This window comes from Heloderma suspectum, chromosome 2 (assembly GCF_057233095.1).
Source record: "Heloderma suspectum isolate Gila_16-S chromosome 2, 16-S_ref, whole genome shotgun sequence".
Classification (NCBI taxonomy): Eukaryota; Metazoa; Chordata; class Lepidosauria; order Squamata; family Helodermatidae; genus Heloderma; species Heloderma suspectum.
The window spans coordinates 141,287,526-141,309,530 of record NC_139459.1 but is presented as its reverse complement, the minus strand read 5'-3'; the positions used below and the strand labels follow the sequence as shown (position 1 = coordinate 141,309,530).

The following is a 22,005-nucleotide window of genomic DNA, read 5'->3' as shown; positions in this document are numbered from 1 at the left end:
ACTCACTGCTCTGTAACCCTCATGTACATCTGGCAGCTAACAATGAAGCTGGTGGCTGCAGGAGAGAATTTACAAAGACACTGACATAATGTTTTGTTTCATGCATGAAGCTTACTTCAGTGCAATGTGAAGCAGCCATTAAAAAAAAAAAAGTATTCACTAGAAAGGGAAGTGCCGAAGTGCAAGACATTATCGAGGGGGGCAGGGGGAGTCAAGAGGAGGTGCTACAGGAGAGAAGACGCTTTGGGGGCAGGTGTGCCTACTTGAGTGTAACGTGGAGCAGCCTTAAAAGAAAGTGTTTGCTAGCAAGGGAAGTGCCACAATCCAGTTTTCTCTGCACAATAGACTTGACTCTCCGCACCCGCTGAGGGTTTCGTGTATGCTTGTTTTGATTCACGATCACTATCAAATTAATTTCCCTGATTAGTGAATATATAAATTCTTGCTTGTTTAATACATTCCAGTTCTTGAAGAAGCCTGTGTGTGTGTGTGTGTGTGTGTGTGTGTGTGAGAGAGAGAGAGAGAGAGAGAGAGAGAGAGAGAGAGAGAGAGAGTCATTGCCCTCCCCCTCCTGCTGGATATTCTATTGCTGAAGTTGGAAAGTCCCTTAGTGAATGCATATCTTGAGGACATGCACAAGTTTATACACCTGCCTAGAGGAGCACACTGCACCAGAACATGGCAGCAGTCACCCAAGAACTAGTCCTACATCCCTCTGTTCAATGGGCAACATTGTCCTTCCCCACTTTTTTGTTTGTTTGAGGTTATGTCTCTTGCATTATGAGGACCTTTTGTTTGTGATGCTGTTACCTTGAAAACTAGAATCATTTGTTTCAAAAGTCAGTTGCTTCGGGTGCCCCACCTCTTGTGGATGCACCTCACTCTCTGGTTTTGATGGGAAACCACACGTCATCACAGGGGCTGTGCTCACGTAAATCAAGGGCAGACTGCAAAGTAGGTTAAAAATCTTCCGGTTTTATAGAAAGGAACTGCTTCAGCATACAAGTGGAAGAAACCACTTGTAGAAAACGTTTTGTCATTTGTACTGTTACAAAAATTTGAAAGGTATACAGTGTTTCCTCCCCTGTAAGAAAAGGTACAGCCTTAACTTATTCTTATCTTGTTCCTGTCAATAAAATTTGGTCTGTGTTACTAACACCACCTGAGAGAGTCAGAAGTCGATGTTGTTTTACTGATACAGCGTACTTGCTTGAGGTATCTGATGCCCTATTTTGGACCTTCAAGGGAAGTGAATTACTATAAGGATGGATGTAGATGTACTGGTGGCAGACCTAGGCCTTAAGGCAAGAGCCACCAACAATCACGTGTAAGATGGGTGTGGGAGCTCAAAGGGAGACGCAGAACAGGGGAGCGCAGCGTCGAATCCTTCCTTCGTCCTTTATCCCCCTCCCCCCAGCTGTCTGCACTGGACTCATTTTCAGTCTCTGAAACAACTAGGAGGAAAGCAGCTAGGGGAATTGGCAAGGAAAAACTGGGTACAGGAAGTATTTTAGCTCCTCACTCCTTTTGCCTATCAGCAGTCACCCCACCCCACTTTAGAAGTGTTTGATGGCAACTTGCATTTGCCTCATCACGTGTAGTTCCCCAACAAGAGGTGTAAACATGATGCTGGTTGGGCCAAAAGCACATACTTGTGCATACTATCATGTTTAAAGGGTCCTTAGCCCATGGGCTGGCCCTTACGTACGCATGCACTCCATGGTCTGGATGAAAAAAAACCTGTACCAGCCTGCTAATGCTGCATGCAAAGTCAGCAACCCTTTAAATGTGATAGCTGGTCACATGAAACCCTGCACAGGGTTGTACTCTATGTGTGCCCAGTATCTCATTTGAATTGGCTCTATATTTGGAATAACAAAAGTTGGAACTGTTGCTGGGCCACATGTCTTTTCAACAATGGTCTGTGGCAACTCTTAACATTGCTCATTTACCACATGATGGTACTTTATACCCCACATTTGTACTTGTGATTCTGCACTTACTTCCAGGACAAGGCAATTGGCCCTTTCCTATGGCAGATGAAAGTCCCCCCCGCCCCAATGTTTCTAAAACCTGGTAGGGAGAAGGATGGTTTTATGGGACATGGGTACTACTGCTGGAATACTCAGACTTGGAGTAACAGCAAACGATGAGGTTGTAGCCATAATAATAAAAAATATTTAAAATACTACTTTCAGAAAGGGAAAGACACCAACTCTCCTGGCCTCTGCCGAACATTTCTCAACAATACGTAGATTATATAAAATTGCCAGTGCCCGGCATTCTCTTTCATGCTTAGTACATGTCAAAGAAACTAAAGGCAGACAACCAGTTTGGGGGAGATGATGAAAGAAAGAGGAATTGTCTCTGCCCCTCAACCTGGAATTGCCTGTGTGTGAAGTTTCGCTGAGTGTTGATTAGTAAATGAATTGCATTACTTCCCCTATCCAATGCAACCCAGAATAAAACAGCAAGTCAAGCTTGGCTGGCAGTTCTTCCTCCTCTCTCATGCCCTTCAGCTCTCAATGGAAGAAAGAGAGGAAGTTTTGCCACACTATCCTTGCCCTTATCCCACCCCCATACCTCCAGCTGAAATGCCTCTCCCTGTCCTCTTGCCACAGCCTGGGCAACAACATGGATTTCCTTCTTAGGAAACTTCCTCTGAGCCTTAACTCAGAAGTAAGAATGTAATCCCTTCAAGATTTCAGTGTAACGGCAAAAAGCCTGTGAGTCACTTTTTGCTCACCCAGACTTCTGCCAGACTAACTGGCCTGACTATGTAGCCTATAGAAAAAGCCTAGCCATATATATCCTACCCTTGGATTAGATTGCCCAGTATTGCTATTTAATAAAACTGGGACAATACTGAAAAACTTAAACAATCAGTGGCCCTGTTCAGATATTATTTTTCCCTGGGATTATCCCAAGGAGAGATCAGGAAAAGGTTGCAGGTTTGCCACCCCGCCCTCTGGTCTCTTTAGCATGGTAGAGAAATGAGTGACTGAAGTGGGACATCCCATTGTTACGTGAATGCAGAATCTCTTGTCCCTGAAACATTCAATCCTCTTTAAAAGGAGGGTGTACAATTCTCTCCACTTTCAATCAACATATGACCAGGCCCAGCACTTATCTGCAAGACTGAGCTTCTCCTGAATGCTTCTCTACACATTAGTAAATAAAAAGAATATGAAAATTGCTGCAGGAATAAGCAAACATACATCAAAGGAGTGATGGAATAAGAAAAATCATTCTGATTAAAGAAATGAATCTAAGAGAAAATATCCATGAGGTTTTTGAGAAACACAAACCACTAGTTCTTGGTTCTTTGGATTTTTGTGCTACATTTTTAGCAAAATCACTCTCCGATGTAAGCTTATATACTGCTTTTCCATGGGTCAGCTTCTCAAGCAGTATAAACCATCATACAGCTTCAATTAAAGTCAACAACAGTTACCTACACAAACAGCAGGAGTGGGGGGTCCAATAATCCCCATTTCCTTCCACATGCTTAAAATACTACTGCTTTTCAAATATATGTAACACATTAAAAAAAAGGGTCTCCACAACTCTGAAATCACCTTCACAGGAATTCCACACCTGAGGATAACCACTGCCACAAGATTTGAATTTGAAGTAACACTATTTATGGCTGCAAGATGGCAACACAAGAACGCTCTATGTCTCAGTGTGGTATCTCATTCCAGTTCCCATCACAGAGTGTCTGACACCAGCTGTGCAATCAATTCCTGTGTGTCTTTCAAGCTGGAAGATATTTCAAAGCCATCTTTTGCCACGTGTGTACCAATCAGGAACACCTTTCTCTCGTCTCCAAGTTCAGATAATGCCAAAGCGTCATGGATATCTGTGATACAGTATGCACCTTCAAGATCCTGTCCAAGAAAAATGGAAAATATGTTATTATAACCTAATCTACCCATACTAGTTTTTCCAAAGCAGTATCAACCTAGCCTACCCGGCAGAGGTGCAAAATGTGGTACATATTGTGACACCGTAAGAAAATGATGTATTATGTGTGTCAGGACATTAGCAGTACCTTATTAGCTATACTGCCCTTGTAACGTATAAAAGTTGACCTTGCAGTTCATGATGCATCTCATCTTCAAAAGGAACACTACATTTTAAAACAACATAAAAGGAATGGTTCCATAAAAGAAGGAGCAGGTGGGAAGCGTACTACCTACAGCTTCACAAGGAAATGCTATACATTAAGAGAAAGGCTTTCAAAAACAGCTGATCGGCTTTAGAAGTAACAGGCTACAATGTACAATGAATTCATTAAAAAAAGCAGGCCTGCAATATTAAACTGTGTAATTGGTTACATTCCTCAATTAAAAAGTTTTTGCTCAATGAAAAAGGTGGTCCAGACTGATACGGATGACACTGCGGTTTGTTTGTTTTTAAAGGATTTACAAAACCAATGGTCAGCAGGCACCACCTCAGAAAAGATTTCCCCTCTTCTTTTGCACACGGGAGGGAACGCCTCTTCAGGAACAGTGCTGGAAAAAGTACCAACGGAGGCTATGCCACCCACCCACACCCACCCCAAGTTAATGTAACAATAGGCCTGGTTCGCTCCATGTGATCAGAACCAGAGAGCCAGTGTGGAATAGTGGCAAGAGTGTTGGGCTGGTAGCTGGGAGATCCGGGTTCTAGTCACCGGTCATGGAAGCTCACTGGGTGACTTAGGGCCAGTCACACACTCTCAGCCCCACCTACCTCACAGGGTTGTTGTTGTGAGGATAAAATGGAGAGGAGGATAATGTAAGCCGCCTTGGGTTCCTTGCAAGAGGAAAAAAGGTGGGCTATAAATGCTATAAATAAAATAAAATAAATCATGTGGAGGGGGGCAGCAGGGCCGTGCTCACCAGCCCTACCCTTGTGTTCTGGCTGGCCCCACCCCCCGCCGCCCATGCAGCAATGCCATCACAACAGCACTTTGAGGCAGAGGTTCAGGGTTCAGAAGCAGGAAGGCCCTCAAACGCAGCACAGACGGCTTGCCTCGTTTCGGAGGAAGGAACGAAAGGCGGAGGGGGTGGGGAGGGACCCAACTATTAAGCTCAGATTCTAAAATGGGGGTGCAGAACCTCAGGCCCATGGGCCAAATCCAGCCCTCCTGTGGTCCCAATCCAGCCCTCTGGGACTCCCCAGAAGGCCACGTCCCCTTCCCCTGGCCCCTCCTCTTTCTCCCAACCACTGATCGTTTAGTGGTGACCCAGGTCTTGTACAGTTTTCCCCGTTCTGAAAGTCTGAAATGCCTCTCCTAAGGCCTAGCAAGCACTTTAAGCTACAGTACGTTACTATTTGTGGCATTTTGGCCTTGCCCCCTTTTGCCTGTGGCCCCAGCGACCACTGGGGTGTGGCCCCCAAAAGCTTCTCCAAAATGGGATTCAGGCTGAAAGAGGTTCTGCACCCCTGATCTAAAATCACCTAAGTGCACCACTGCACCCATACATGGAGGCAGGGGGAGAATATCTGTACAGGGCCGCCCTGCTGTACACGCAAAGAATGGATCTGGGGCCCTAACGGTGTAGAGATCCAAAACACAGGGGGAACCTACACATGTTCAGCAGGCTCCCCCATGGCAGAATCTCCCCACAATTCCCCTGCTAGAACAGACCAAGGATCCACGTAGACCAGCATTAGCAGAAAAGGATCACGTCACATTTCAGATGACTTCAGAACGCGTTGGCATGTACAGCTAGTGAGGCAATCGCAACCACTAAAGAGAAAGCCAGGACGAGGTTTTTCTAGAACACACATTCAGTAACAGGCAGCTGCTGGGTCAACTGTGGCGTTGTCTCGCAAACATTGCAGTAAATGCTATCACAGCAAAAGATCACTGCACACTCCACACAGTTGCCTGTATCTTATGAGGTCAAAGGATTTGTTTTGTTTGGGTGTCAACCAATGCTGATTTTAGTTTGTTCTACCAGCCAGTTGCAGCCACTATTTTATATCTGCATTTAGTTTATATCCACTGTATGTACATCTTGTAAGGCAGGAATGTTGCACTTAAGGCCTGGGATTCCTTATCAGGGATAATGTGGTACAGTGGCGAGAATGCTGGACTTGGATTGGGAAGATCTGGCTTCAAACTCTGGTCAGTCATGAAGCGGACTAGTAAACCTGGGCCAATAATTCTAGGCCTAACCAACCTCATGGGACTGTTATGAATGGTACAACCCCATGTATGCAACCCCAAATTTCTTAGAGGAAAGGCAGGGTAAATAACAGTAACAACAACAAATAATACTGGCTTGAAAGGTGATGCCTTCAGTAGCACACATGACTGCTACTGCAAGCTACCTGCAATGCAGGTGGCATTGACCTTTTTCTTCCAGTGAAAAATTATGGGTCTTCCCCCTGGTCGGGGAATGTGGCCTTCCAATGCATTTGAGTCGACACCCCTACTGTAGGGTTCTGTTCGCCTAAGAGAGAGAGAGTGGAATAGTGGTTCGTGTGTTGGACTGGGACTCAGGAGATCCAGGTTCTAGTCCCCACTTGGCCATGAAGTTCACTGGGTGACTTTGGGCCACTCATTGATTCTCAGCCTAACCTACTTCACAGGGTGTCAGGGTGGAAACTGAGCCGATAGAACCCCAGAGCAGTTCTGATTCTGAAGAGGATCAGCAATCCGTGGGAGAGGAGCCAGCTCATCCCTCACAGGCACAGCAGCTGGCAGAGATTCCTCCTGCCGGCATTCCTGAGATAGATAGTGATCCTAGCAGTGAGAAAGTACGGGAACGGGGCTTGCTAGACACTCAACGCAGACAGCGACGAGCGATGGAGGGCGCGGAAAGGAGGCGTGGCGCCCATTTGACGCACAAGCAATGGCCGCCTCCCGTGGACCCAAGGGAAAGAGGGAGGATCTCTCCCTAGCCCTAAGTTCAGGGTCTTCAAGTGACTCTCCTTCAAACGGGGATCAACTGCCTACTCGGAGCATAGGCTACTCTGCTGTTCCTTGCTTAGTAGCTGGTGATTAGCATCTGAAAGACTCATTAAGTTGTAAAAGGATTAAAGCCTTGAAAATAATCCTTTCATCTGTGTCTTGAGTTGGCTATTGGAGTCTACTGAAAGAGGCTGCTAGGGCGCTCCTGACACAGGGTTGCTGTGAGGATAAAACAGAGAGGAGGACTGTGTAAGTTGCCCTGAGTTCCTTGCAAGACTAAAAAAAGCAGAACAGAAATAATAATAATATGTAATAATAAATAACATGTATGTATGTATCTATATGAGTTATGGGTGGGTATGTGCCATGTTATTTTAAGGCCTCCTTGACAGAAGGTTGCCAGATATGTCCCCATTCCAGGGTCTCTGCATTCTGAGTGCATTCCTTCCTTTCTGCCTTGCCCCACCCCCACAATCCTGTCATAGTGAACAAAGCAAGGAGCATAATCAACCACAAAATAAAGGGGATGGGGGAAAGAAGGACATTCTTCTGTATATCTTGCTGAAGAAGATATACAGAACAAGGCTGCCACAGTACCAGCACCTCTTCCACATGTCTGGTTGTGAAACAATATATGCCTTCCTTGGGTACTTTCTTTTGTTCTGTGCAGTGACGGGGACTCCACACAAAGCAGATAAGTCAGGGGGCTGCTTTGTCAGCCTGGTCAGAGATGCAATACAGAGTTTCTTCCTTCTCAAGACTGCTCGAAAGTTAAGATACCAAAATGAACTCCTGATAGTTATTACCTCCAATGGAGGGGTACAACCTACAAAAGATCAGCGTAGAAATTGCCTTTAGGAATCCAGATATGTTCCACAAGGACTCACTCTCTCATTGTAAAAGCCTACCCACTACGAATGCTGCCCCAAATTCTAGAGTTCACATTTACCTGCTTATTGGCTAGAATCATAATAGGCAAGGTGGGCCAACTCTGGACCAGCTGATGGAGAAGCTTCTTTGCAACAGGCAAACGTACATGATCTGCTGAATCCACGACATAGATTAGTAGCAGGACTCGTGGCAAGTACATCTTCCAGTAGTCCCGTAAATGCTCACTGCCCCCAACTGCAAGTCAATAGCACAGGAAGATAAGGAATCAGCAAAATTGTAGACATAAGGCCCTCATTCGTTGTCAAAATCTCTTCTCTGCAGGAGGCCTGGAGCCAATTTCCAAACCAATTTCCTAGGAACTGTGGGGTTCCTTGGAAAGATCTTAGTCATGAGTGTAGTGAGTTGGTTACTGAGCAAAAAAGTGGACTTCACAGCAGTCCTATATGCCGCTTGAGACCTGTGCAGTTTGACTTAGCCAGCAGCTTTATGGTTAAGTAAGCAAGCCTTTTACACCAGGCCTTAACTGGTTCGGAGCAAGTACAGCTCCATATGTCAACAATTGTACATTGCTAAGCCTTGCCCAATTATCTCATGAAATACAAGAGATAAGAGTGTCGTGCCCTGGTTCTCACCCAGAAGAGCTGGGAGGCTTCCCCCTCCCAGGAGCTAGAATGTTGAGGCCCTGGTCTCAGAGAAGGGGTGACTGATTTCCCAGCCTGCGATGCTTCGAGCCCCTTTGTGGGGGGCAGAAGCTCCCTTCTCCTGAGCGCATGTGTGCTGGCCTGTTAGCTCTTGAGAGGAGACAGGTGTTGCCTGCGGGCTCCTGAGCTAGAAGTGGGCATCTAGCAGAAAAGTGTGTAAGATCCAATCCACAGGCTTTGCCCTTTGGTCTCGCTGCAAGGGGCAACGTGTGCACTACCAGCTTGACTTTTGCAGGTCCTAGAAAAATGACTTCTTGTACTCTGTTGAGGGGTCCCAGCGTAAAAACAGTGTGGCAGAGAACTGCTTTCTCAATTGAAGAGAGGTGCGAGCTTTCTTTTCATATATATTCTAAATCTATTTTCCATCAATACACTGTCATCCTGTTGCACAAGTGGCTTGTTTCATCTTGGTGATTTAAAATAATCTAATTTGACTGGGCCTTGGCAGAATCAGGGCCCCAGATCAATACAATGTTATGAGTTCATGGATAACTGAGACAAGGTCTATCCACTCCTGAGATCATTCTGGTTGTAGTTAAATCTTAACTGGAGGTGTCAGATTTTGAACCTGGGAGGGTCTTCATGTAAAGCATGAGCTATACAACTGAAGTATGGCTCTTCCCCACTGGGCCAAAACAATGGGGATATTTTTAAGTACAGTCATTACAGGCCTTTAGAAGAGCCCTTAAGGGCACAATCCTATGGAGATAGTCATCCGCCTCCAAACTTGGAGGCGACTTACTATCCAATGCAGGGCTGGCAGAGCGCAGCGGGGATCTTCCCCTCCGCACTCCAGCTGCCCTGCATTTGTGGCTAGTCTGCCAATTTCAGCTGTCCAGCCGGACGGCCTCAGAGTGGGGAGGCCAGACGACACAAAGGAAGTGTTGTAACGGTGCTTCTGCCTTCCCCTCCCCTCCCCTGGGAACGCCCCCTTTCCCCCTGCTCCGTGCTGCTCTTCCAAGCATGGAGCCAGGGACGAACCACACCGCCTAGGTGGCAGGGGAGCAAGCATGGGAGTGCTGGCTCCGAGCCTGGTTCCCAGAAAATGAAAAATCCTATGGCCGTCTAGCCACTGTCTAGCGGCCATAGGATTGCGCCCTAAAACACATTTGCTTTCTCTGGCTTTTTCTTAAAATTCATTCATTCATTACATTTCTACACTGCCCAATAGCCAAAGGTCTCTGGGCAGTATATAACCATTAAAACCTTAAAAATACATTATCAAAACCATTTACATACAAACTTATAAACAGATAGCACACACAGAGACACACATATATCTAAAACATTTTAAACAATCAACACAAAGAAGACGGGTTTTGCAAGCTGCCAAATTAAAATGGAACCTTCGTTTCACTACCCTAACCAGCTCTGATGGCAATGGAAGGATGTCTGACCCTTTGCACTAGATGGGTAGATATGAATTTTGCCTATCATAGTGGAATAGTCTAATAATAGTCAACTTATGAGCTGGAGAGTGACACAGGTCTAAGATTACTACACAAATTGCTTTGTTAATGACATTTCAATGCCATTCATCCAAATCAGAGCATCCCTGACAGATGGCTGTCCAGCCTCATCTTGAACGCCTCCAGTGTGGGAGAGCCCACCACCTCCCTAGGGAATTGGTTCCATTGTCGTATTGCTCTAACAGTCAGGAAGTTTTCCCTGATGTTCAGCCGGAATCTGGCTTCCTGGAACTTGAGCCCATTATTCCGTGTCCTGCACTCTGGGATGATCGAGAAGAGATCCCGGCCTTCCTCTCTGTGACAGCCTTTCAAGTTCTTGAAGAGCGCTATCATATCATCATGACTCACGCGAAGTTGGGGAAGGGTCGGGGGGCTCTCCAGAAGCTGCCACCTGGGGGGGGGGTGTTTGTGTGTGTGTATGAGCACATATGGCCTTGGCAGGCTGCATGTGGCCCACTCCTGGTCTAAGTGCTACCTCAAGGATTGTACTATGGCTGCACATATCTTGTTAACAGAGGGTGGTGGGGTCGGGGGGGGGGGGAGATTCCTAATGCCTCTTTAAGCAAAACTTAAAATTGAAGATTTTTTTCAATGTTTTTCATTAGAAACCTATGCTTACTTTCTAGGAACTCCATCTTGGTTTCCTCTGTGCTGACACACAGTGCATTGAAGCCTTCCGTGGGAGGTGTGCTGCGCTTTACTTGGTTAGTTGCTAGTGAGTGGAGAATACTGGTTTTTCCGGCCCCATCCAAGCCCAGAACCAAGATCTGCTTGCTGGGTGGTTTATCCTATAAGGGATAAGGCAGAACAGCCACCAATGAAGACGGAAGGTTTTCAGTGCCAGAAAAAGTCACGCCAGAAAAACAAACCTATGTGAAGCATTTCTTATGGTTAGCAGCAACAAAACATTAACAAAGTAATGTCATTATCACCTTATGAGTCAAGGCATTGCATCTGTAGAAGTAGAGCGGTGGAAGGTCTCCCTTGCTCTTGGCACTATAGCAGGGATGACAAACCTTTACAGCCCAGGGGTCAAATTCCATTTCAGAGAAACTCTCAGGGGCCGCAGCTTGAAAACAAGCTAATTTTGATCCTTTGGGCAGTCCGTAGCTGCTCCGGACACCATTTTAATTTTAAATTCTTTGGCACAGCAGGAGTGGGGGGCTGGTTCACCCTGTGGGGGGTCTGGGAGGCCTCCCAAAGTTACCCACCCCCGATCTAGAACCACATCTGGTTGTCGCAGGCTGAGAGTGAGGCCCAGCCTGCCTTGCCAGTGTCCTGTGTCAATGGGGTGTGTACCCTAGAACAGGGGTCCCCAACCCCCGGGCCGCAGACCGGTACTGGTCCGTGGCCTGTTAGAAATCAGGCCGCAGCAGGGGTGTGGGAACCCCCTTTACCTTGGGTCTGGGGGGGGGAGGCAATCCACCCCCCCCAAATCCCAGCCAGCTCCACTCCATGGCGAGTCTGCGGAGCTGCTGGCCGACTCCGGCTGGTGGCGGACTTCTGGCCACTGGGACGCAAATGGTGTCTGCGCAGATGGGACACAAATGGTGTCTGCGCCGGCTGGCAGCTCTGCGGACTTGCCGCGGAGCGGAGCTGGCGAGGATTCGGGGGGGGGGCAGATGGCCCCCCCCACAGAACCAAGGTAAGGGGGGTTACCACACCCCTGCTGCAGCCTGGTCCCACCCACCCCCGGTCGGTGGAAAAATTGGTCCCTGGTGCCAAAAAGGTTGGGGACCGCTGCCCTAAAACATGGAGAATTCTCTGCCGCATACAGGCAGGTGCTTTTCCTGAAGACAGACCTGTCACTATCTCAGTTTAACCTATTCAAAAACTTTTTGCCATCCCAAACCATTTTTCCTCCAGGACAATCGTCAATTCTCCAAACAAACAAACAAACAAACAATCAGGAATGGTCAGCCAGGCTAGCTCCTTTCACATAGTGGGTATTGACCAATTCCTCTCAGTCCACTGTATGACACAGTTTGGATTTAAAATAAAACACCTATTCATCAGTGCTTATGAAACAAGAAGCTGCCTTACGCTCTAACGAAACCAAACCCCAGAGATGTATTACCAAGGGAAACTGCAACAGATGAGACCACGTTTTTTGGCAGTGCTTTTGCCTACCAGCTGTTGCACAGGCTGCATCTGAGAAACTCAGCGCATCCCAGTTCCTTCCCTTGGGGTATACTTCTGCCCATATAATCAGTGGAGGCTGAATTCACTCCGGGTTTCAGTCAGAACTCTAAAGGAGCCATCCGTAACTCCTTAAGAGTTCTAACTGAAACCCAGAGTGGATTCACCACCCCAGTGACATCAGAGCTATCAGCCTTCACTGCATGTAACTGTAGAAAGAGAGAAAGAGAGAGGAGAGATCAATGCTACGTGAAGTCTTCAGGATAAAGAAACTCTGGATCCAGCGCAGGGGTCATAGGTTAAAATTCAGTGGCAAGGGGTAACTTTAATAAAACACTGTTAATGCAAGTTAAAGCAGTAAGACTCTTATTTCTCATTGGCTTCTAGTTCCCCTCTCTGAGAAGAAAAAATTGAAACATGACCAAGAAAAAATAAGCATCTGATCCAGTTTTTTATTCAGGTTTTGATTATGTTTGGCTCTCTGCCACTATAGCCTAATACAACTAATATTCCTAGATTTCTGGAATAAGGCCATGATTCCAGAGCCATGTAGACCCCTGTAGAATTGTGTGTGGGGCGGGGATTGTTTTTCTGACGTGCACTATGTCACATTTAAATCAGGCACAAGGAAATGTCATCACTAAAACAATGGATTTCAGTTAACCAATCCTCAAATCAACCACAAAAAGAACCTTGCACCAGGAATTCCATGTCAAAGAAAGTGCACAGACCCTCCTCTAACAATACATTCAACATGGGCAAACATTAACAAGTTCACGTTGATACATATTTTTCTAAAAATATGTAGACTGGACGCGCAAAGGTGCTTGGGTGACTGACAAGCAATGGAAGCAATTGTGCCCCTGCTTCATTAATTTACCCCCATGGCATGTTGTGACCAATGAAGGGGAAAGATTCCTATGCTTTCCTCCCTTGTTAACTACAGGAGCTATAGACAAACTTCAGGCTTGTGGGATCCACAGGTGGAATTCCAGCCTTCCACTACTGAAAAAGCTCTCTCCCCTTGGGTGTCATGCACCACACCTCCATCACTTGCCACTTGTAGGCCTCTCCACCAGAGGGTTTCTGGCTAAGACCTTCCCAGCTGTGGCAAACTGCCACATTTCAGTGTAACATCTAACATTTGCTGATTTCGAGAGGCAAGAAGTAGTCCAGGGATGCAGCCCCACACATCTTCTTGCAGTCACTACACCACACGTACAGGTGGAAGAAACGCTGAGGTGTGTCACTGTCGCACTCCCCCAAAATCATGATTTTCACTGTACGCAGGCCTTTCTTCTACTGCATGTGAACAGCTGCAAATTTTTTCATGCCTTCTTAAGCACGAGAACAGGTCACATTGCTGTAAATACACACCTATACGTCAGAGATTCACTCTTCACATAAGGAGCCACTTTGACATCTTGCCCAAGCTGTGTTGTCCTGTATTGTGGCACCAAGGGGTGCACGTGTGCGCGCATGGAGCTCCTTCTAGATGGACATCTGCGATGTGTGTTGGTTTCCTAGGGTGACACCAACTTGTCCACAATGACACTTGCTCTAGTCGAGCAACCATTTCCACTCTTCTGCTGCTGCCAAAGGTGGCAGCAACACAGGTGAGGGGCGTGTGGCAGAAAGGGAGGTTAACTTGGAGAAGGAATTCATTTTTTCACATTAGGTGGCAGAATGTCTTCCAGCCCTTTAACTGTCAATAACAACAGGACATGAAACCTCATTAGGCACTTTGCTTTCTTCAACTAAGACCGGTGAAAAGGAAGTTTTGCTTTCATAACCAAGAGATCAAGAGAAATGGTCAGATTTTTACAGAATGAAAAGAGGAAGCCTTTGAAAGGGCGAAAACTGGTAAAAGACAGTTTTAAAAAAAACATATCCGAAAGGGCAATTAGGTGGCACAGAAGGATTTGAGGTTTCATTCTAAGACGAGAGACAGCACCTCTTAACTAGGTAATCCCCTGGTGACTCAATTACTAAACTAAGTTTAATCTTCCGGAAGTTCGTGTCATTAGGTCAGCTCTTTCATCCAGTGGTAAGAACATTAGGTGCCAAAGGAAGAATAGGGAATGAGCAGGCAAGCTGCACAGGGGCAAACTGCTGAAAATGACTCACCACAAAGGCAACTCTGCATTCAGAACACCCTGAATTGATTCATGTAATGGTGCCAAGGTAAAACAAAGGTGGAAGAGCCACCCCCAGGGGGCTTTCTATTCTAATCTCTTTCCACTCTGGCATTAATAGGATTCCATCTTACTGGTTTTAGTCTAATCCTGCCCTGGCCTCAAAGTGTCCTTGAAGTCTATAGAGTGCAAGACTTGCATCTCAGTACCAGAAGATAACTAAAAAGGATCAAGAGAGTATGGAAAATCTTAAGGCAGGTATTATAACGCTGGCTGGGTTTTCCTTCATGTGTATATGCCCAATGTTGGGTTTATAACAGCCTTGTAAGTAAGGCCACAAAAAGGACTAGCTAAAAGGTATTTTTACTAGCCCACCAGCCTGCTCACTCTAGTAGCAAACGCAAGTGGTGAGTGCCACCAGCTCTGTAGCCAAAATGGGGCTACTGGGAAACAAGGGGGAGGTATCAAGATGCTCAGGGCAACAGAGTTTTGCAGAAGTATTTTTTGTGCCAAAAAGGAGGGTACTCACACAAAATACCCAACCCAAGATGCTCCGCAGTTATACAATGTAAAGTGCCCACTGAATAAGCAGAACCTGAGGTGGAAATGGAATTCTTTGTTTCAGGATAATATTCTGGCGACGGAACAGGCAGCTTGGCTGGCACACCTGTTAGAGGTGGTGATACACTGCAGTGTTTTTTGCAGGTATTGCAGGTATGTATCAAAGATATCTTGTATATATCTTTGTTAGTCATTTTTGTAACCTTGATGGCCAGATAACAACCAATTCCGGCCTGATAATAACCAATTCTATCGGTTAACAAAAGCTTCCATTCCTGGTTGTTTCAAGTGACTGTTATGAGCCAAAGGCAAGTGCCTGTTTAATGCATAAAACAGGGTTTGTTTTGTGTTCCCACTTTATAGCCTCACTTCACTTCATACTACAGGGTGCTTGCACAGCTACTCTTTTGGCGCTACATATAGGAAACCGCACCAGAACAGTTTACAGCAGGGGTTTCCAACACGTTGCCTGCAGGGACCTCCAATGGCACCCATGAAGCTCTTCACTCCCTGCCCCTTCAAAAAAAGTTTTTTTTTTAAAGAGATAAAAGCCTTGAAAAATGCTAAGGTACCAGGTGTAGTCCTTCCTATTTCTGAAGATCAGCTGTTTGGCAGGGAGGCAGAGAAGCAAAGTGTGATTTCTTGCTCCAGTCAATCTTCTGCCCACGCAGACCTTTCCCCTTTGCACACACTCTGTCTCTCTCCCCACTCCCAGTCTCTAGCCTCACCATTTTTCTCCCCGCAACCCCTTTCCTTGCTTTCTCTCCCCCTCTAGCCTTGCTCTTTCTCTCCCCCTCTAGCCTTGCTCTTTCTCTCCCCCTCTAGCCTTGCCACTTCCCCCTCCCTCCCAGTCTCTAGCTTCACTATTTCTCTCCCCACCTCTTTATCGCACTGTTTCTCCCCTCCCCAGCCTCTAGCCTTGCTCTCCCCTTTAACCTTGCTATTTCCCCCTCCCAGCCCATTTCTCTCCCCTCACTCTCCAGCTCTCTTCTGAATAGCCAGGCCCCCAAGGGAGCCAGTATGTTACTAGCCACATCCTCCATGGGAAGCATTTTGTGGTGGCGCCCACGGCAATTGCTCAAATTCCCAAATGTGCCCACAGGTCAAAAAAGGTTGGGGACCCCTGATATACAGAATGAACCATGGCAATCTCCACAGGGATTTGCGTAACCATGTAATAATTTTGTAAAATATGAAGTAGCTTTCATGCAGAAAAATGAGGATTGTTTTTTTCTTGGCAGTAGTTGCAAGAAAGTATGCTTACAGTTACAGTTCAGCAGTAAATTCTGGTGAATTCAAGGGTTACTCCCATGGATTCAATCACAGCACCAAATTTTAGACTGAGAGCTATCAAATTTCTGAAACTTTTGCCACACTTCCCAGAAAACATACACTGGGTTGATCTGGTCTCTAGGATGTCCCCCACCCCCCCTGAACAAAATTACAATCTTTCAAAACCATGACCTGACCTTCCCCTCCCCATTTTGGGAGAAGAGATTACAGCAACAAATGTTTTACAGACAATAAAATAAAAATATAACCACCAACCAGAAAGGGAAGGAAACGGGGATGTATACATTCTAAGACTGCATTTTGTTTAGAGTGGTCCATCCACCCTATCCATATTTACTTGAAAATGAATCCTAGTTGAGAGATAGTTCCCACAAACGCAAGATGGCAAAATTCTGTTCGGTGCGTAACACTTCAGGCTGCACGTGGCAGCTCGTGTGATGGAATACGTAGAAAAATAACATGTCTAGCGGAAGATTAGACGAAACAGGCGCCGTTTCTCCCTCGTATGCTAGCTTTCTATGTACAGGACAACCCTCCCCCCCCCCCCCCGGGAGATGGAGAAGCATCCGATCACGCGAGTCCTCGCCTGCAGTCTGAAAGTGGTGCAACCAGAGGCAGGGATATCGCCTCATGTGCCGTTTGTGGGGACCGGGCCCCAGATCCGAAGGGATCAACTCCCGCCGTTACCGGGCTGCGTGGGATTGTTGCGGTCTCGGCCAAGCCGCCGCCCCTTACCTGACCCTGCGGCGGCCCTGTGCAGCCTAAGACGGCTCCTCCTTGCGCGCTGAGCAAGGGCGGCCGCCGCCGCTGCTCGGGCCCCAGAGGGACCGGGGGCGAAAAATAGTTCTTCCAAACAGCGTAGGCGACCCCACCAGTGACGGCCACGGCGGTGCCCACGAGCGCGATCTGCCGCAGGCGGCCCGCCATGGCCCGGGGGAGGAAGGAGCTCAGGGCGCGCCCGCAGCAACGCGCGCCGCCGGCCCGGCGCGGCTGGAGGCATCGCCCCGGCAAAGGCGCCCCGCGGCGGCCGGCTGCGCGCGCGCGCCCGGCCCTTCCCTCTGCTCCGCCCCTCTCCACCCTTCCGCCCGGCGCAAGAGTGCCGGGGAGCCCGACCCTCGCCGTGCGCGCCGCGGAGGCCCACTGACTGCCGCCTCAGTGCCTTCGCGCGGTCCTCGGCCCGCTTTCGTAGGAGTAGCCCCCGCTAAGGACTGCGGGCCTTAGCTCGGAGTAAACGCGGGTAGGATGAGGCCCCGCCCCGCCGACTTCACTGGCAGCCGCTCTTCGGCGCCGCGCAAGCGGCGTGCGCCGGCAGCCCGGTTCTGTGCGGCTGCTCGCTCCTTCGCTTTTCTGGCTTCGGCAAAGAACGCCCTTGCGATGGGATTAAAGAGCTGCCTCGATGAAATGGACTCCCAGAAGGGTGGCTGCTTCCCGAGCCCGAGCGAGCGCACAGCACTCCAAGGCTCCAGCATTGGAACATGCGAAAAGCGCCTCTGAACATGTTTAAGAGCGCAGCTCCCTGCCTCACAAGGCAGGTAAAAATGCTTCCAGGGCAAGATTCCCCCTCCCCCCAACTGTAAATGCATGTGTTTTCCACTGGTTATGGCAGTGGTTGCAGGGTGAATCTACGGTGGAGGCACTTACTGGCTAGTGCCCATCACTTCCCTAATGACAAGGAACACAGCCTCTGCTTATGCACACATCACTTTTGACCTTGTAAGAGTCTCCTCTCCTCCCTTCTATTACTGAGCTCAGTGAACAACTAGGACACATGGCATTTGCTCCTAACCATAGGTAAAGGTCTCTTGTTTATACTTGGGGTATCTAGTCGAGTATTGGACTGGGACCAGCCACTGATAGCCTAACCTACCTCACAGGGTGGTTGTGAGGCTAAAATGGAGAGGAGGAAGATTATGTACGCCACCTTGGGCTCCTTGGAGGAAAGGCACCATATCAATGCAATAGAAAATGAAGTCATGCACTGCGACACATAGACAAAGGGACACAGCTCCCCTCCTCAAACGCTTTGCTGTGGTTTCAGGAAGGGAGATGAAATGAGTTATTGTGGCATGAAATGCCACTGCTCCTCCTGCCACCTCTATGTGGAACTTGCCAGGAGCAGTACTGAATATTGCTACACAGAATTTGTTGTTCGGTCATTCAGTCATGTCCGACTCTTCATGACGCCATGGACCATAGCACGCCAGGCCTTCCTGTCCTGCGCTCTCTCCCGGAGCATGCTCAAGTCCATATTCATCGCACCGGTGATGCCATCTCATCTCCTCTGCCGTCCCCTTCTCCTTTTGCCTTCAATCTTTCCCAGCATCAGGGTCTTTTCCAGGGAGTTTTCTCTTCACATTAGGTGGCCAAAATATTGGAGCTTCAGTGTCTGTCCTTCCAATGAGCAGTCAGGGTTGATTTCCTTTAGGACGGACTGATTTGACCTCCTTGCAGTCCAGGGGACTCGTAAGAGTCTTCTCCAGCACCACAGTTTGAAAGCATCAATTCTTTGGCGCTCAGCCTTCCTTATAGTCCAGCTCTCACAGCCATACGTTGCTACTGGGAAAACCATAGCTTTTAGACGGACCTTTGTCGGCAAGGTGATGTCTCTGCTTCTCACTATGCTGTCTAGGTTTGCCATAGCTTTCCTCCCAAGGAGCAAGCGTCTTTTAATTTCATGGCTACAGTCACCGTCTGCAGTGATCTTGGAGCCCAAGAAAGTAAAATCTGTCACTGCTTCCATTTCTTCCCCTTCCATATGCCAGGAAGTGATGGGGCCAGATGCCATGATCTTCGTTTTTTTAATGTTGAGTTTCAAACCAGCTTTTGCACTCTCCTCTTTCACCCTCAACAAGAGGCTCTTTAGATCCTCTTTGCTTTCTGCCATTAGGGTGGTATCATCTGCATATCTGAGGTTGTTGATAATTCTCCCGGCAATCTTAATTCCGACCTGTGATTCATCCAACCCGGCGTTTCTCATGATGTACTCTGCATAGAAGTTAAATAAGCAGGGTGACAATATGCAGCCTTGTCATACTCCTTTCCCAATTTTGAACCAATAGGTTGTTCCATGTCTGGTTCTTACTGTTGCTTCTTGGCCTTCATACAGGTTTCTCAGGAGACACCTGGTCTGGTACCCCCATCTCTTTTTCTGGAATTCTCTTGCTTTCTCCATGATCCAGCGAATCTTGGCGATTTGATCTCTAGTACCTCTGCCTCTTCGAAACCCAGCTTGTACTTCCGGTAGTTCTCGGTTTGCATACTGCTGAAGCCTAGCTTGTAGGATTTTGAGCATCACCTTGCTGGCATGTGAAATGAGCGCAATTGTGCGGTAGTTTGAACACTCTTTGGCGTTGCCCTTCTTTGGAATTGGAATGTAAACTGACCTTTTCCAGTCTTGTGGCCACTGTTGGGTGTTCCAAACTTGTTGGCATATTGAGTGCAGCACCTTAACAGCATCATCTTTTAGGATCTTAAATAGCTCAGCTGGAATACTGTCATCTCCGCTAGCTTTGTTGTTAGCATTGCTTCCTAAGGCCCACTTGACTTGACTCTCTAGGATGTCCGGCTCAAGTTCAGTGACCGCACTATCATGGCTATCAGGGACATTAAGGTCTTTCCTGTATAGTTCTTCTGTGTATTTTTTCCACCTCTTCTTAATCTCATCTGCTTCTGTTAGGTCACTACGCAGAATACCAGCTCTTAACTCAGGTACTCTAATTTATGGAAAGGAACAGGGATACATTAGGTGGTACAGAAATTAATGAAGTTTGCAAAGAAGCCAGAACAGACACAAGCTGAATAGGGTCACAGTTTACTTGAGTGTTGTTCCTGTGCAAGAAGCTGACCAGGTCAAGATTATAGCGGAAGGAGATTTGTTCCCCAAAGTTGTCTTTTGAATTTTGGTGTCAAATATTTTTTGAGCATTTGGTATCTCACCTCAACATTAAAAAGGATTTGAACTCCATTTAATACTGACAAGTATGTGCGAGTAGTATGTGGTGGTATTTAATATCTTAACTGACATCTTGAGATTTTGACTGAGGTCTGCCAAAGTTAAAAAAAAATATATCAGGAAAATGATTTTGAGGGAAGTTTAATATCCAAGATAAAAAATATTAACTGAAATTATGAGTTGCAGAATTTGGAGTATATGTGAAAATTCAGTTCAGCTTTAATAAAGATACATCCAATATTTACCACTAGGTGCTAGGGGTATTTGCACAATTCAAGGAACAGTTTGCTAAAGCAGCCCAGGAGGCTAAAGTAAGTGAGAAACATATGCTAATCAGAGGTCAACTGTTTTTCTCCCCTACCAGAACTCCACTAAGGGGAAATAACTTGCAGATCCTACATATGGAGAGAAGTTAGGACCTTGAACTTGGGAGACAGCATGCAAGCCATTCTTTCTCTGTGGATGCAACAATCCTTAGTCTCCTAGAGAAAAAAAAAAATCTCTTGATCACTTAGGCCCTGCACAGAGCCAGTCTGTACTACAGTTGCAACAATTATACATTTTGAGTGCGGGGCCGGGGGAGATGGAACATTGTAAGTTGCAGTCTGTGTTATGTGCTGGCAGAACTGCACTCACACCAATGTGTAGGCAGAAATCAAAGACAATGCAGAGAACACTGAAAGGGGCCAACATTCCTGGGGTGAAGTTTATTGCCCTTTCATGCAGTTTTTATAGGATCATCTTCAGAGCTTACAGTGCATGACCAGAAGCAAATGAAGCTCAGAAGGCAGCCTGCTTTGCATTGTTTTAAGTCCAGCTATACTTACACAGACACCATTGATATGCAGGGATTACATGAAATCTATAAACGCTTTGTGAAAGATTCTCCCTGCAAACGAAGTAGGGAGCAGCAAACAGCTTAACAGAAAAGCCAACTGGGCTTGTAAAATAAGAGCAAAGGTACATGTTCACTTTTTGTGTGCGTTTAAGCAAAACAAGAATGATGGTATTCATTGTGCTTTTGCTCTGCAAAAAATGAAATACTACAGTAGGTACGCTAGCATTGTTGGCCAATACCTGAAATAAATGGAAGTTTAAACACAAATCAGGTCTTAGAAAACCTCATCACTCACACACACACACACACAGACACAAGAGAGAGACACCCTCCCGCACAGATGTACCTGGTGAAAAAAGCTCACAGTAGCATCAACCATGAGCATGTGCACATAACTCTCACACTCAGATAGGAGACTGGTCCTTCCTTCACTCAGAGCTGATGGTTACATCAGTACTGCATACTTGGAGAGCAGCTAAGGATCTGAACTGGGTTATCCAGAGATCTTACTTCCACCTGTTGCCCCTAAAGTTTACTCTGTTGAGATTGCTACTAGTTCTTTGAAATGGGTAGGTATCAGGCACAAGGGGGAAAATCCAACGTAAGTACTACTTAGAGTAGACCCATTGAAATGAATGGGTGTTTCCTTCTAACAGTAAGTGGCAGCTTTGGTCCGTGTGTGTTCAATTGTAAGGTTTCAGTATCTCAAAAAACACCTGAACTGAGGTTTGGTAAAATGTAAAATATTAAATGTAATTTTTACCAAATCAACCAACAATGATTAGCTGATCAGTGGACAACACTACTTAACAAGTGGCATAGTTACCAGTGCAGTACTGAAAAATGTTCCCTTAAGGTGTGGATCTGGTGGTAGATGATAATGCCACTACCCATAGGAAAGGAAAGGTTCCTCCTGTGCAAGCACGGGGTCATTACTTACCCCTAGAGGGATGCTTGCTTACGCTGGCATTTTCATGGCAGACTATAGCGGGGTAGTTTGCCATTGCCTTCCCCAGTCATGCCACCCATAGACACTGGTACAAATAGTAAAAACAGAAGGAACATCCCCCTTAACACTATAGAGAGAGAACATTTTTTTAAAAAAAGTCACATCCA

General features: G+C 46.8%; 1 protein-coding gene across 1 annotated transcript; it reads right to left on the bottom strand.

The window, feature by feature from the left end:
• Nucleotides 1-954: 954 nt before the first annotated feature.
• ARL9 (ARF like GTPase 9) lies at nucleotides 955-17,114 on the bottom strand. The gene is made up of 4 exons (XM_084835086.1): nucleotides 16,835-17,114; nucleotides 10,591-10,759; nucleotides 7,860-8,035; nucleotides 955-3,890 (listed from the first exon to the last, which is right to left on the bottom strand). The coding sequence occupies exons 1-4, from the start codon at nucleotides 17,024-17,026 to the stop codon at nucleotides 3,711-3,713; spliced, it is 717 nt and encodes a 238-aa protein (XP_084691212.1). The 5' UTR covers nucleotides 17,027-17,114; the 3' UTR covers nucleotides 955-3,710.
• Between the last annotated feature and the right edge of the window lie 4,891 nt (nucleotides 17,115-22,005).